The sequence below is a fragment of the Ornithodoros turicata genome, chromosome 2 (assembly GCF_037126465.1).
Source record: "Ornithodoros turicata isolate Travis chromosome 2, ASM3712646v1, whole genome shotgun sequence".
Classification (NCBI taxonomy): Eukaryota; Metazoa; Arthropoda; class Arachnida; order Ixodida; family Argasidae; genus Ornithodoros; species Ornithodoros turicata.
In genome coordinates, this window is record NC_088202.1 from 141,648,068 (window position 1) to 141,663,968 (window position 15,901).

General features: G+C 46.0%; 1 protein-coding gene across 1 annotated transcript in view; it reads left to right on the top strand.

Moving 5' to 3' along the window:
• The window catches only part of LOC135386240 (cubilin-like), a 165,110-nt gene that overhangs the window by 109,847 nt on the left and 39,362 nt on the right, over window positions 1-15,901 (top strand). Inside the window, exons 48-54 of the mRNA XM_064616049.1 lie at window positions 53-209; window positions 1,878-2,066; window positions 4,213-4,335; window positions 6,888-7,018; window positions 8,028-8,241; window positions 10,522-10,709; window positions 13,643-13,799. Of these exons, the coding sequence (XP_064472119.1) occupies window positions 53-209; window positions 1,878-2,066; window positions 4,213-4,335; window positions 6,888-7,018; window positions 8,028-8,241; window positions 10,522-10,709; window positions 13,643-13,799 (1,159 nt within the window). The remainder of the gene's footprint in view (window positions 1-52; window positions 210-1,877; window positions 2,067-4,212; window positions 4,336-6,887; window positions 7,019-8,027; window positions 8,242-10,521; window positions 10,710-13,642; window positions 13,800-15,901) is intronic.

The window sequence follows — 15,901 nt, forward strand, 5'->3', positions numbered from 1 at the left end:
ACACCTATATTTATTAATCTAATTCCTTTTGTCGTTCCTTTCATCTGAGCAGCTTACAGACGGGATATTAACACTGCAAGTTCCATGCAACACTTCCTTCCCGTACGTGTACGAGTCCTTCACCTCCCGACTTCTGGTAACGATGCTGTCACCGAGACTATCCACTGTGCACGGCTTCAGAGCTCACTACGACTCAGCGAAGGAGCTGCGTAAGTGCGGAGCGCGTTTCTAATTGTAAGGACAACGCTCAGGCTGAGGCAATTGGTACGGAAAAAAAGCAAAACGGAGCATGGTGTTAGGGCTATCGATACTATTTAAGGACAATTATTAATGGCCCCTCCCAGTAAACCATAAACGTCTAGGAGATGTCCAGCTCATATCCAAAATTGGATGTTTGGATATCCCATGGATCATTGCAGACAGCCCATAGACGTAGCATGTATGTCCTGGCGACTATGGTTTGTCCACTTTTAAGCGTATTGAAGTGTGGTAAATGGCAGCCCAGCGACCTTTCCGCCATAATCCAAGACGAATGCAGACCCGCGCAGTAATAAATGTGCTTTCGCCTTTCACCATATGAGACACAGGCTCCCTTTTTGGCCTCTCCACCGCGTCCGCGGATTTCAAGAGATACCAGAGCAAGCATATACTGAAATACAAATTGTTGGAGTTCCTTCATCAAGTGTAGCGCCGCGCAACATGTTTGCAACGGTGACACCGTCTTTGCAGTTACCTTGTGAGTCCACAAACAATGCCACCCTATATACCTGTGAACGTTCCTGACACCCCATCCTGGTAAATACCGTGCTTTTAACAGAGGCTGCCGTCTATAATGTGATTACTTGGTAAATAAAGTAGTAAACTCAAACATTTTCCCTTTTGCTTACGTCATGCCACTGTGGGTCAGTTGTCAAGGAGCAAGAAAGGGCTTGCTCCTTTCTTTTTACATCTATCAGATGTCCCAGGGATATAGAAAGTAAGACGCTTTTCGAAGTCACACTCTGGACAAACAGGTAACGTCGCATAGGCGTGGTGGACATATGCGACGTGTGAGACCTTTTTGGGACGTACCTGGGATATTTCTGGTTCACTGGGCTAGGGCAGGATGACAACTACGCAACCTGGTGGTATACTATGTTTCCGTACAGCGAGAACGTAGCCTTAAAAATGAAAGTTCTCCTAAAGCCCACAGGCTACTACAGAGAAGGAAATGCTGCTGACTTAGGAATGGCGTGTGGTACCCTTGCTCCGAACTCCACTACGTCAGCACGACATAGCAGTACGTTTAAGAGTTTGCATCACGGTCACGACATCGTCCATAACGACTTCTTAACTGAGTACAGTTCAAGGTGCCCGTGTTATCATTTGCTAGAGGTATCAAAGCTCCTAACCCCTTTTAGCTAATCACCGTTTCGCGTTTTCTTGTCTTTCTCCATATGCAGTGGCCTGTCACGTCATCTTCAAGCGATATCAATAATTATCCACTTTTCCACGTTACTCCTTCCAGAAGCTTACTTATGCCATGGAGGTAGTAAGGTCACCGAAACGCACGAAAAGTCATGGAGGTGCAAAACCGCGTGTTGGTAAAACTATAGCACCGTAATAAAACAGAGGCGAAACCGTAATACAACATAACTTTCTACTACGTAGTAGCAGTGGCGGATCCAAGGGGGGCGGTTGGGCGATCGCCCCCAAAACGCCTGTTTATACATTGGATTTCCTTCTCCCCCTTTCCTTCTACTCGCTCCGACAAAGAACCACCCCCCTAAAAAAAATCGAGGGTCTGGATCCGCCCCTGCCTAGTAGGGTATACCCTTTGATGAAAGGGTGGATGCATGTGATCCAGGACTTCATTTTAGTATACGCATAATCCGCAGCATGTTACCAGACTCCCGAAGAGCCGAGCGGGACGCTCGTTCCGACAGCAGAAGCTCTGCAAGCCAGACCTTCCATGTGTACCTGGAGGTTCCCGCTCAGCCCCAATGTCACTCTGGCTTACACAGTCGTCGGCGTCAACGTCACAGCTCCTAATGTCGGCTGCAAAGAAGAATACTTTAAGGGTGACGGTAAGTCTTGCAACCGCAAAATCTCGTCGTGTTGTTCATAGTCTTGCAGCTTGACTTTGTGCGTGTGACGGTGGTGTTCCGAGCAACGTAATCTTAGCCTCGTGAGTACATACGCTCTAAAAGGAGGAGTGGTGTGGGGGTAATGTCTTAGTCGGCACGTCGTTGGCCACACAGGACTGGCCATCGTAACGACTACAGCAAAAAATATGGATACAGAATGGAGGGTGGAGATGCGTAGATATGGCGGCGATGGGTGGAGGGTGCGTGAGTAAGTCGGGAAGTGCAAAGGAATAGTGGAATCGCTCCGCAAGACTCGCCTCCTGCAGAAAGAGAACAAGGTTGCATGCTATAGCGGAACGTTTGGCATCTCTAGAAGGAGAACTTCACTGCATAAACGTTCTGCGCCATTCCTCGCGCCGAACGCTTCTGATTGGAGGGGAGAGCAGGCCTTACCTCTTTTTGTGGCTATTAACGCGCATCCAAATAGGCGATTTCAGATATTGCCCTTGTGTTCCGCATGGGGACCATCCGTCGCCCAAGTCACGCGCATCGCGTAATGCGTCGTGGGAAATGGTTTGCATTCGTGCTTGCCTGACTGTTGCTCGAAGGAAGGAGGGAAAAGCGAAACCCTTTGCGCTCTTCTTCTTCTGCCTGACTCATGAAAACTAAATCCCAAGGTGCAGTGTGGCATTCGCAACACGGCGCTTTCTGGCGGGCTATCTATGCAATTTCTGAAATCGTCTATTGCCACAAAAGGGCACACGCCTACCATTGTCAGCACACCAGTGAACTGAACTATATGATAAGTGATAGCGGATAACGTTTTCTGAGCATGACGCGGCGGTTCTGTTTTTACATGTGACGATGGTTCCTGCGTTCAGAGAGATGTTGTAAGCGTTTAACATGTCAAATGAAGTGATATGAAGTCCCCTGTCAGAGCTGCGACGAAAATATTATATAAGGATAAAACGTTCCACCACAATTTCAAATAGAAACCTTCACTTCTAGAGTCTTGCGCTTCTTGTAAAGTGGCATACCAGGCGCACGTTGTCGCCGGTGAAAGTCTTCGAAAAACTCAGTGTCGCTAAAAGACGCTCTTTCGCACTCATGCTGCGCTGTTCGTCGTTTTGACGTCACAGAGGACGTCACAAAACAGGACGCTGATTCGTTAATTGATTGAAGTGTCTAGAAGTGAGTTATGAAGTGAAACATTGCCCTAAAGTAAGGAGACGTAACATTGTATTTATAGCCCACCCACTGGCTTCACATAACACGGCAACAACGTAATACATAGTTTGACGTTTCGAGGCCTGTACGGGCGTCATCGTCGAGTATTAAAGGAAGCGCTGTCCAAGTGATATCGCTTCTGCAACGCTCGGAGACAGCCCCTTGTTGCTGTTCAGAATGTATGTGCGATGTATTCTAGGGGTTGCCTGGAAAGTTGATCGTGCACTCCCAGCGGAGGACAGCTGTTGGGACAGCTCCGAGTAGGGCGAAACAGCCGTACTCGGCTGGGAGAGCACGGTCAACTTACAAACATATGCACGACGTGCAGCCACAGAGCCTCGGCTATTTTCCATTTATATTCCAATTTTGTGCCATTATGCACGGCACAGAATAGTTTTCAATCGTTTTCAACAAATCAGGGGCGAGAACGTTGTCATTCGGGATGATGGTTGGCTAGGGGCGTGCTATACGGTGAAGATTATTTCTAAGCGTGTACAGGATCAGGAGCACATTCTTCTTCGTTGTCCACACTACCAACCTTTCCGAACCGCACTCTCTGGGTCTCTTGATCTCTTCTCGCCCCCTCTCTCTATCAAAATCGCTTGGTCTCTTGCCAAATCCAGTCCACAAGACTCTGCCCCCAAAGCTCTTTTGACCTTTATGTACACAAGAGGACTTCGACCCTTATTGTGGAGGGGCTCATTATTTCATTCCCCAAATCACCATCAGTGGTGAGGTAAAGTATCGCCCCTGGTGATGAAACCCCCTTCCTGATATTAAAAGTGAAGTTGTTGTCGTTCTTATGGAGCGTGACAATCGAAAAACGTTCGACGAGCGGTTGGGTGCCCCTTTAAATAGCCGCGCTGAATCAGCATTCCTTTAGTACGTGGGCTTGACGCGCTTCATTAAACCGTTTCAGACGCGATTTGCGAACGTGGCAAGAGCGGAAGAAGCCTGATGCGGTACGCTGCCACGGAACTGACTTACGTCAAGAAGCATTCGCAGCCTTCAGGCGGGATCAACGCAACCTACAAAATTAATGGTAAGCATCTTTTTTCTCTGCATATCTCTCAACCGTCGCAGAGTAAAGAGGATGAAGCATCTAATTTCGCCAACAGCTAAGATAACACCACCTAGAGCTCGGGTTGCCATTACAGAGCAGAGTTGTGCCTAACTCGTTCCCAGCAAACCAAATATGTCCCAAGGATATCTTGGGGAATTAAAGGATATCCTGAATTTGACATTTGGATATCCCAGGGACGTTCGTGAACGTTCCCTTACGTCCGTGCGACGTCCCTGGGAACAGACTTTCTTGCTCATTTTGCAGTCCGGGGGACGTCCTATGAACGTCTCAGTTATATATCCGGATGTGAATGGGACGTTTATCGTTTCACATCAAATTAGCTGGTATGCTGAGCACTATGCATTATTATTCAGTTTTTGTTATCTGCCCACGTTTTAGAAATAGTTTTGGATAAATAATCGACATCGTTTATTTGAGAACGGTATGCAACCGCTGTATACAGCACTTATTGGCAACGCCACGTGACCTGCGCATCTCACTGTGGGTATGAGAGACCGCTTACACTCGCACATACACACATATGAGATATCGAGTAAGAGCACTACCTACAAAGGCCTGTGGTGGCCTCTTTTGGCGTACTAGATGGAGCATATACTGAAATGAGAGTTGTAGGAGTACGTTCAGTAACTGTACAGCGGGGTGAACTACGCTTGTAACGTGAAAACGTCTTGGGAATTAGTTAGTTCGTGTGCCAACAACGCCGAAGCATAACCGTTGATACTCTTGGCGTCCCTTTCTCACAAATAGTGTGTTTTTAATTCAAACTATCTTCCATGATGGGATTACGCTGCAAATAAAGGTCTAAAACCGAAATGTTTCTCGCTTTGCTTACGTCACTCCAGTAAGCATCACATCACGTGTCCCAGATATGTGCGCAAAATGCCACGCGGTGGGCCAATTCCTTTTACATCCTGCAGATGTCTCTGGGAGATACAATATCCGACGATTTTCAAAATCACATTGTGGACGTACAGATAACGTCTGGCGGACCTCCTGGACATAAGTGACGTGTGCGACTTTTCTGGGACGTCCCTGGGATAGTTCTGGTTTACTGGGTTACAAGTAACTCGTTACTTTGTAACGGTTACTTTTTTAGTAACGAAGTAACGATTCAGTTACTTTTTAAAAAATGATAATAGTAACGGAATCAGTTACAAAAATTGGTACCTCGTTACTGACGTTACTCGTTCCTTTTCTTCAGCGCGGGGGAGCACATTTCAGCACTCCGTGTGGCGCAATGCCTGGACCTGCGTGACCCACGACCATGTGTGACCACGTGAAGTATTATTGCAGTCCCTCGCTGGATGGGTTGTTGACGTGCTGAATCGTCTTAAGCGAAGGCCCTTGTCATTTCTATTGTTTCCGTAATCTCCGACCATCACTCCTTCCCAAGAATGGGCACCAATTGTTTATGGCTACAAAAAACGCGTTTCGACTTCTAGCCTTTTCTTGTCTTTGCTAAGCTTCTGAGCGCCCTAAATTATGACGTAGCCCCTCGTCTGTTTTTGGGAACCGTTGGTGATAGGTGGCACGAAAACCGGTGTCTTTACTTGTGTTTTCATAACCTCCGATAGCCCCCACTGCGGCAGCAGATGTCTTCACACGAAAGAGAACGAAGATCACTCATGTAAATTTCGAGTATCAGCTTCTTGTGAAGTGCAATTTCTCATTAATAATGAGTTGAAGCCAAGTGACGGCATGTTTGTTGGCTCCTTTAACTATGTGCCGGTAACGTAAAAGTAACTCGTTACCTGTGAGTAACGAGAACTCGTTACTTTTGTATGTTAGTAACGAGTAACGTATTTAGTTACTTTTTTCTGAAGTAACGGGTAACGGTAATTAGTTCCTTCCTATGTTTTGGTAACGGGCACAAGTCTGTTACAGAGGCGGCATCAAGTTCAAAAATGCACGAATTTCCACATTTGTGATGTAGACTATAATCTGTTACAGAGAAACATTCCATGTGAGGAAACAGGCTGTCTGCATAACTCCTTCATAATAGGCAACTGTTCCATGACGTCATCAGGCGCCTGGATTACTTTTCAGACGACCAACGACAAGGACGGCGAAAATTTTGTAGAAAGAACCACGAAAGGGGGGAACTACTAACTGTAAAGTAGCTTTAGATAGGAAGTTCAAGTAGTAAATTACTTATATTTCCTTCGTTGCTAGAAATTAGTTTATTACATATAAGTATCAGACACGATGTACCAGCGCTCGGGGACTGCAAGATATAGTCCGTCATGATACATGAAGATTTTTTTTAAAGTTTCAATTATTTTTGAAAGTGTCCCTCTGCTTACTGTGACTGGTACTTCTGTAGCTGCCAGCAATGCTGAACCACAACGCTACGCAGTTTATACTTGAAAGTAAGCCCGCGCACATATGCGAAGTAGCTTGCTCTCAACAAATGGCCTTCACACCTTCACATCACGTTGGCTTCCATAGGGGACTTGCATTAACTTGTCTTCCTTTGCTATATTTCGCCTTTGATTCCCTTGCTGTTTCAGAATGTGGAGGATGGATCAGTGTGCAGGAAACTCCATCATTTTTCACCTCTCCCGCGTACCCGGATCAGTATACTCGTAACGCAGATTGTATGTGGACACTCGACCCAGCCTTGTGGAACGCACAAGTGGAGGTAAGCCCGTTTGACAGACCACAGTTCTAGCTAATAGTGCATAGCTATCAGTTACAGAGGAGACTTTATTGCCCCTATTATGATTTGACGAATATTTCGTGAACACTGTAGAGTGCACGACAATTTCATCTTTTCTCTTTTCTGCGTGACACGCACTCTTCACCACACAACGCACTGGAAGCCAATCATTTCACAGAATAATACCATTATAACTCTCCATTACTGCAAAGCACGGGGCGTAAAGCTTTTTGTGACAATAACTCTCACGAGCGTCACAAAAAGACCTGTGCCTCTCATTTTAGACAGATAAGGAACGAGCGACGATATTTTTTTCTGAATGGTCGTTGGATAGAAGCGTGTTGTTTGAGGTTATTCTCTGTTTAGAGTATATATACAGGGTGGGCGCTATAAAAGGTCAGTCACATTTTCGCGCGTGGCACGATACCTACTTGACGGACAGACTTCCACTACCACAGAGTGCATAGTTTGTGCCAGAAAAGCCTCCGAAAAAATCGTGGTTACCAGGCACTCCATAACAAAGTTATGACGACCACGCAAACTTTCGTCTTCGTGCATTTCTTATGCGCTATACCGATGTAAACACGGCGGTCTGCCACAAGTTGAGTGCAGCTTCCACCTAGCGGCGCCAGTGGCGTCAAAAGCGAAAACAAATTCGTGTCGGCTAGCGCCCCTAGGCGGACGATATACACAACACTTTGCAGACCGCCGTCTTCACATCGGTATATAGCACATAGGAAATGCATGAAGACGAAAGTTTGCGTGGTCGTATTTACTTTGTTATGCAGCGCCTGGTAACCACGATTTTTTCGGAGGCTTTTCTGGCACAAATTATGCACTCTGTGGTAGCGGAAGTCTGTCTGTCAAGTAGGTATATTGCCACGTGCGAAAATGTGACTGACCTTTTATAGCACCCTCCCTATAGGACAGCATGGTACACTGAGGAATACCTACCGACAGGCAGCTTATAACCGGGAACCTCCTAATGCAGCTCAACTTTACAAGTTTCGAACTGGAAAACGACTGCTCCAAGGACTATGTGGATATCTTCAGTGGAACGCACGTCAGGTCGCCCAGCATCGACAAATATTGTGGTACCAGGAGACCCCCTCTGCTTCGGGGCAGGCAATTCGCAGTCATCTTTCACTCGGATGGCGATGGTGCTGCCGCGGGATTCAACTTTACCGTGTCTCTCTCGGGACAGCGTAAGTAAACGGCCGCCACACTGGTGGAGGCGGAATTCTATAGAGTAGCTCCCGTGGCTCAGTGGTTAGCCTGCTGGCCATATGTCACGTCGAGACTGGGAGTTACCCGGGTTCGAATCTCGGTGCCGGCTGTGCTGTCTCGGGTTCTTCCTGGGGTTTTCCTCGGACGCTTCCAGACATATGTCGGCACAGTTCCCCTAGAAGTCGGCCCAGGACGCACATACCCCCGGGGCGTGAGCCGTGACGTTGCCCACTTCTGTGAGGCCGACAACGGCGCGCCCTTTCGCCAGCACTACGGAAAAGGTCGAGGCCGCCCCGAGATGGACTGTGTCGCTCTTTCGAAGATGCAGTCTTATGGCTTATCTTAGTCTTATCAGTCATAGTCTTATCACGACTATCGCAGGGGTAAGAGGGACGTCCTGGGCCGACTTCGCAGAGAATTATGCCGGCATTTGTCTTAGGGCGTCTGTAGCGACATAGATAGAGCATGCGTATTGACTATGTGCCTTTCCTACGAAGTACTGAGCCAAAGACGTCCCAAAGACGTCCCACAATGTACTGAAAGTCGAGTGCAATAGGGGTGGACGGGTAGGTGGAAGACCTTGAACAGACTCTTGAACCTAAGGAACATTGATAACACACATACCGTCCACCCCCATTGCACTCGACTTTCAGTACATTGTGTTGCCTGGGCGTCTATTGACTCAGAGTGCACCCAAGTACGCTCTAAATGTCGTGACAGATAAGATGACAGATAAGATAACAGATAACACACTCTCTTCGTGTGAGTGTGTTCCGTTTCTTTTCATACACTCTTAAAAATGAACTTCACCGCAAAGCACGCTCCTAGCCAACCATAATCTCTAATGATACCGTTATCTGCCGTGATTTGCTGAAAACGGGAGGCGTATGCCTCCCGTTTTCAACAAATCAGGGCAGATAACGATATCATTCGAGATTATGGTTGGCTAGGAGCGTGCTATGCGGTGAAGTTCATTTTTAAGAGACGGCAAGCCCTATCACCACCACCACCACCACCACCTCATTTTTAAGAGTGTACTCAAAGAACATGATGTTACCAACAAATCACTTTGTTCGGTATACTTCAGCAGGTATGCAGTTTGCTGCCCAACCCACTGTACACTCTTAAAAATGAACTTCACCTCATAGCACGCTCCTAGCCAACCATTATCTCGAATGATATCGTTATCTGCCCTGATTTGTTAAAAACGGGGGGCGTACGCCATTTCTGTGACACTTATGCTGTTCATAATTGTAACAAATCAGGGCAAATAACGATATCATTCGAGATAATGGTTGGCTAGGAGCGTGCTATGCGGTGAAGTTCATTTTTAAGAGTGTACCGGCCGGCGCGTTCGTGTGGGTCGGGGACTGTACCTGCTGTTTGAAGCTCCTAACTCTTGTGTATACCGCATGGACCCTATGCGGCTCTCATTCTATGCGGTGGTGATCCGTTAAATAACTTGCACAAACATAAGCGAACGAACATAGTTTCTTTTTCAGCAATTCACTAAAGATAATGTAAATTTAACTGGTCCTCAAGAAATCGCATGCAGTACGGCCACAGTATATGGCTACAGTATGGCGGTCTTTGAAATCTATTTCGCGTATAAATAATCTAGCTCAGGAGTTCTACTCGTATTGGTTGGCTTATCACACGAAAAAAAAAACCTTCCACATTTCTAACCCCTACATTAGGGCAGAAAGGTTGCAGTTTGTTAAGTTTGACCACTACAAGCAGAGCCGTCGCGAGGCGAGTTTGCGCCTGGGGCAGGGTAGCCCTGAAGCGCACCCCCTCTTTCACTGAGGTCAGAAGTTCTAAATAAAACGCTCATTCGCACAGCCGAGATCGTCAATGCAAATTTTCCTCATTCCAGCTTTATGCTGTACAAACAACCTGCCAGAACATTATGTTCTGGATGGAGGCTGGAGCGTGTTGAACCGTTCTGAAGGCGTTCAACCTGCCAGAGCCTGTCGTTCGGTGCCCTCTCTGACGGGGGCGCACGGGGCCGCTGCCCCTCTCGTCCCCCATCGCTACGGCTCTGACCTACAAGGTTCACAAAGATTACAGAAAGTACGGAATCAGCTGAAAAGGTCGCGTTTGAACAGCCGCTATTATGGAAGCATCGATGCGCCGAACACGCACAGATTTAAACAATGTGTCTTGTAGAATTGAAAGCGAATACTGTGTTCCATTATGGGTATCTTATATATGAATACCTGTTTTTTTTTTTGTTTTTTTTTTTTTTTTTTGTACAGCTTGTGGAGGGCTCTTACACGTACGAAACGTGATCACGCTGGAGTCACCCAGGTACCCATCAGCCTACCCAGCCAACGCCGAATGCGACTGGGTACTCGACGGCCAGAGGGGCCATCGGGTCAACATCACATTTACAGGTCGCTTCGATATTCAGCAGTCCGCCAGCTGCGCCAGGGACTATATTCAGGTAGGCAACAGATATCTGTTGAAGACTGTTCCCAAGGATCGCAGGATCGTGGGTGGTCCGTCACCACAGCATGCACGAGCTGAAGTTCGACGGATAGGTACATTGACAATTTTATATTTAAAAAAAGACTGAAGGTGGCATGTGCTACATGAGATACACTGAAACAGCTTCACTAACGGGACTCTGTATTACTTAGGCTATGGGCTACCTTTCCCTATATGTGGTTACCAGATACGGACATATTTAACGGTGAGCTCCGCCGGTCGTTTTCGTGCCGAGCAGTGTACCGGTGTGGGTTGAGTGTGAAGAACGAACGAACAACGAACGGAAGAACCAATTGTATTGGATTGTAATCACTCCCCGTTTTAGTCCCCCTGCACTGCGAATAGTCCCTAGACCTGGCGTACACTCAGTGCGCTGAGTCCCGAATTCTTGACGTCTTCTTGTGACGGTGCACCAAGTCTCCGAAAGGACTAAAACTCACTGCTTCTTTCCTTCGGGTCTTGGAAGACCACAATGGCAGACAAACAATCAGAACTGCTGTTACGTGTCCGGCCTACAAGGACTATGCTTTTGTCGTCCTAGGCATAATTATGGTCTCTCCATGTCATCGACCTTTGGCCGCTCCTTCACCAAGTGCCTAAATTGGGCTGCGTCGATCCTGTTAGAATAGTCTGACGGACACAGGGAAGGTGCGACATAGCACAAACGACACACACAGAGCCTCTTGCGTTGTGTTGCGTTTTCCATTTGCCCATGAAGAAGTGTCGACAAATCCCAATTTAGGGGACGCACAGATGTCGATTCAAACCCTTAAAAATGAACGCTCAAGAATAAACGCCGAAAGTATCCTTTGTTAAAAGTAAAACATCCAGAATATACGCTTAAATCAATCCACGATAAAAGTAAACCGCGTAAATATCCACCGTTAATAATAAACCGTCAAAAACCTACGCTTAAAAATATATCTTTAAAAAGTCAGGTGAAACCGGCTATCAAGTCTTATGCCTGCACCGCCCAAAGCAAGGTGAACTGCAAGCAAGGGGCTTAAACTAACTTCACAGGACCAAACTAGCCTAAAGTATCCCAAACTAACCGAAACTAAACTAAACTAACCTAACATAATCTGATCTAACCCGGCGCAAAATGCAATCAATCCGCCTCTCCGTGCTAGATGGTGAGTGGAGATTTTGAAACAGTTGATGTTTTATTGTGGGTTATTAAACGGTGATCTCTAAGCGGCGATAGTAAGCGGTTTATTTTTCTAGATATATTTTAACCGTGTATATTTTAAGCGGTTTACTCTTGAATGTTTTACTCTTAAGCGGTTTATTCTTAATGGTGGATTTCGAGGCCCCCCCCCCCCCCCCCCCCTGCCATACGGCCAACCCAATGGCATTCGCGCCGAATGTTATTCGAAGATGACGTCACTGTTGCTGATTAAGACACCAGGGCCGAACATATCAAGCTATATATACATTCGTTATATTTCGATTTCTTTTTCTAACACCAACAACAACAACAACAACATAGATGAATGGATGATGATGATGTGGGATGTTTCCCTGCGTTGAGCGTTCTTTTTCTAGAATCTAGCGAAACATTAGGTTATCTCAGAAAGTCGTTGCGTTTTAGACGACGCTCAGTCGGCTAAGCATCACAAGCCAGGACGGCACAAATCGTACACACGTGAGAGTCGACTGGGAACGAGAGTAGTTCCTCTTAAACACGGTGTTAAGCCCTCCTTGCTTTGTGTCAAAAGTTATCAAAATTGGTAATAAAATACTGGCCCAAGCAGCACAATGTACTGAAAGTCGGGTGCAATAGGGGTGGACGGTATGTGTCTTATCAGTGTCCTTTAGTATCACAAGTTTGTTCAAGGCCTTCCACCTACCCGTCCACCCCTATTGCACTCGACTTTCAGTACATTTTGCTGCTTGGGGGAGTACAACTTTTCATTCGCGTTTAATTTCTCCAAACGGCTTATCGTTGTTGTTTTTGCCACCTGTCTACTGACGAAGGCACGCAGTCGGTGCGAGAGGGAAAAACGAATGCCATTCGCGCATGTATTGCCATTTGGTTTAAACGTGTAATACCCCTGTCACACGGCAAATTGAATGTCATTCCCAGCAAATGATATTCGCACTCAATGACATTCGTTTCGTGTCACACGGTGAAATCAAATGGCAATACATGCGAATGATATTCGCACAGCGAATGTGTTCGGGGAACTCATTCGCTTTTCCCTCTCGCACAGACAACGTACCATCGCAGTAGAGTGTTATCAAAAACAACAACGATAAACCGTTCTAACAAACGAAAGACGAATGAAAAGTTGTAAAGTTAAAAGTTGAAAAGTTTGTACTCCAATATTTTATCACGATTTTGATAACTTTCGACGCGAAGGAAGGAAGGCTGAACACTGTTTTTCGGAGAACGACTCTCATTCCCAGTCGCCACGTTGCCAAGTGCGGTGCAGATAGGCTTCTTAGTTGGCTTTGTTTGTAGTACTTAGCCAATTAGGTGTCTTTGAAAAGGCAACGATTCTGCGAAATAATTTAATGTTTCGCTAGTTTCGACCAAAACAAATGAAAATGTACCTGTATAATGCTTCAGATGTTATGCCCCGGTGTCTTAATTATCGACACTGACATCATTTGCGAATGACGTTCTGTTTCTTCGTGTAGCTCGATGTAAGACAAACGAATGACATTCGGTGCGATTGTCATTCGCTGGGAATGACATTCGGTTTGCCGTGTGACAGGGGTATAACGTGTAACGCGGAACGAATGTCATTCAGTGCGACTGTCATCCGGTGGGAATGTCATTCAATTTGCAGTGTGACAGGGGAATAACTCGCTCGCACTTCCCAGCACTTCTGTGGCTCCTTCCATAATTCGTTCGTGGTGTTTTTGTAATTATGCTTTCACCAGATTTTCAACGACGTAGACGGATCTTGGACGTCCCCCGTCAAGTACTGTGGCTTGACTAACCCGCCAACGTTTGTGAGCACTTCCCACAGAGCTCGGCTTCTTTTCCGTTCCGATGCAAGCTTGCAGGGTGATGGATTCAAAGCTGTCGTTACCTTAGGTCAGTCTTTCTTTCTCTCTTTTTCTTCCGCTCCTAATCTTCGTGTGTGTGCGTGTGCCATGATGTTAGGGTGTGCCAAACAACACAGCCTGTGCCAAAGCGAACCGTACGCACCGGGAGGAGATTAAAATCCGAAAGGAAACTGTTATTGCGTCCAAACATTGGTCTAAGCACCATCACTCATTACGTAGACAAATGACGTCAGATCGGAGTGTGTCATATGTGCAGCCACGTTCCTACGGGGAACGGCGCACGGATAACGGCGAAAGTGTCCACACTGACATTCTCCGTATCCTCAATATAGAGGGTGTCTTTTTTTTTATACAGATTTTTCATTAAAAAACTATAAGGGCTATAGACATCCTGTTTTCACTTCTATCATCTCTGGGCCGGCGGACGTTCTCGGCGATCTGTTGCTCCACCGTCGAATGACTAATTACCTAAAAATCGTTAATTAGCTTTTTAATTATAAAACCTACGAAGTTGTCCCAATGAGAACATCTGTTCCTTTCGGTCACCTGATATCGTAGCCGTTTTCAGAACAAAAATCCGTTCGGTAGATCGTCCGCAAAAAAATCGAGAAGGCCATATCTTTCTTTGTTTTATTCATTGCATATTTGAAGACGCGTCTTTCCTTCACCCCCAATGTGAGTTTGTTTGTCGATGTCTTTCCAAAAAGTACAGGCTGTCTTGATTCTGTAGAGTGGGTTTGCGCTTAATTCGTAGATCATATGCTGTTCTGATGTGAAATGTTCGATTGGCTACTTCGATCCGCGAGAAAAGTTTAGCAAAAGAATTGTCTGCTCATCGCAAAGTGCGCAGAACCAGTTTCACGCCCAAGAACAAACAAAATTCACGCCTTACAGTATCCAAATTAATGTTTGGGAGCTTCCGTTTTAAATTGTATAATCCGTGTTTTTCCGTGACAAACAAAAGCTTATGATCCCTGGTCAGGTCAGATGAGATTTCGCAAGAAATTTTATCCACCTGGTATTGTCCAACACCTTTCCTTCCAAATAGAGATGCAAAATTTCCGGAAATTGTGAATCGCTCGAAAAGAAAAACGCCTGTTTTCGGGTTTTTCTGTTCTTTTTCTTTTTTTTGAAAAATCGGAGAAAATGGAAACAAACGCGTTTACTGCTGAGTCGAAACATTGCCGGCCAAGCCACAGCATACAATGAGCTAGAAGCTTTAGTAGTGTTCACCCTCTAGGTATAAATGATGAGCAGAGCATCCCATGAGAGTGCTGTCTACTCAGCGATAGGTAATTGGAACAACTCGTCCACTCCACGGAGGAGAAGTAAGGAGACCGAACTCGGCTGGAGAAAGACGTCCCAATTCCTCGAGTCTATTGTTGGCCGCGGCGCGGCGCTCGCGTTCCCTCCGGTACTAGCTCCGCGAAATCTCCTGCAAAGCAATGCGCTGTTTGTCCTCGAATACTCTACTAAGAAGCGTTAAAAACGAGTGTTTGTGTAATAAAAATTAACAACGATTTCTCCAATAATGAGTTAATGTTTTTTCAGTTAAGTTTTTGTCAGCTCCAATCTTGTTTTACAATTTCTGTTGCTTCGTTTTCGTGTCATAGGTGGGACCTACTCCAAAGGAAGCAAAGGTTGTGCTGAAAAGCCACATTTAAATGGCGTGGAGGGAATGATGTGTTTGAAGATCTGTAAAGTTTCCAGACACGATCTCTTCGGAATATGTGGGAATTTCTATGTGGTGTCGCCGCATAAGCTGGGACTGGGAAAGTTTTATCTGCGTACGTGTGAAGAAATTAAGAGAACTTCGTGTATGGCGACGTTTTAGTGACACGCTATGCTACGGTTTTGGGAACAGAAAAGAAACTCGGTATGTAGTCTGTAATGTGTGTTATCCAACACTGACATCTTGAATAACACTGACTTTTGATGTTAAGTTCCATGCCTAGGAGTTCCAATTTACTTCAGCACAAGCATGCCGCTCAAAACGCTACACCAGGTATTTTACCCAAGCTAAAAAAAGACCCAAATCCAGTAGATATGGGCTTCACACCCCAACCGGACACCAAGATGAAAATCGTCTTCGGGATCTCTTCCTTAAACTGAAGTACGTGTACTGAGTCC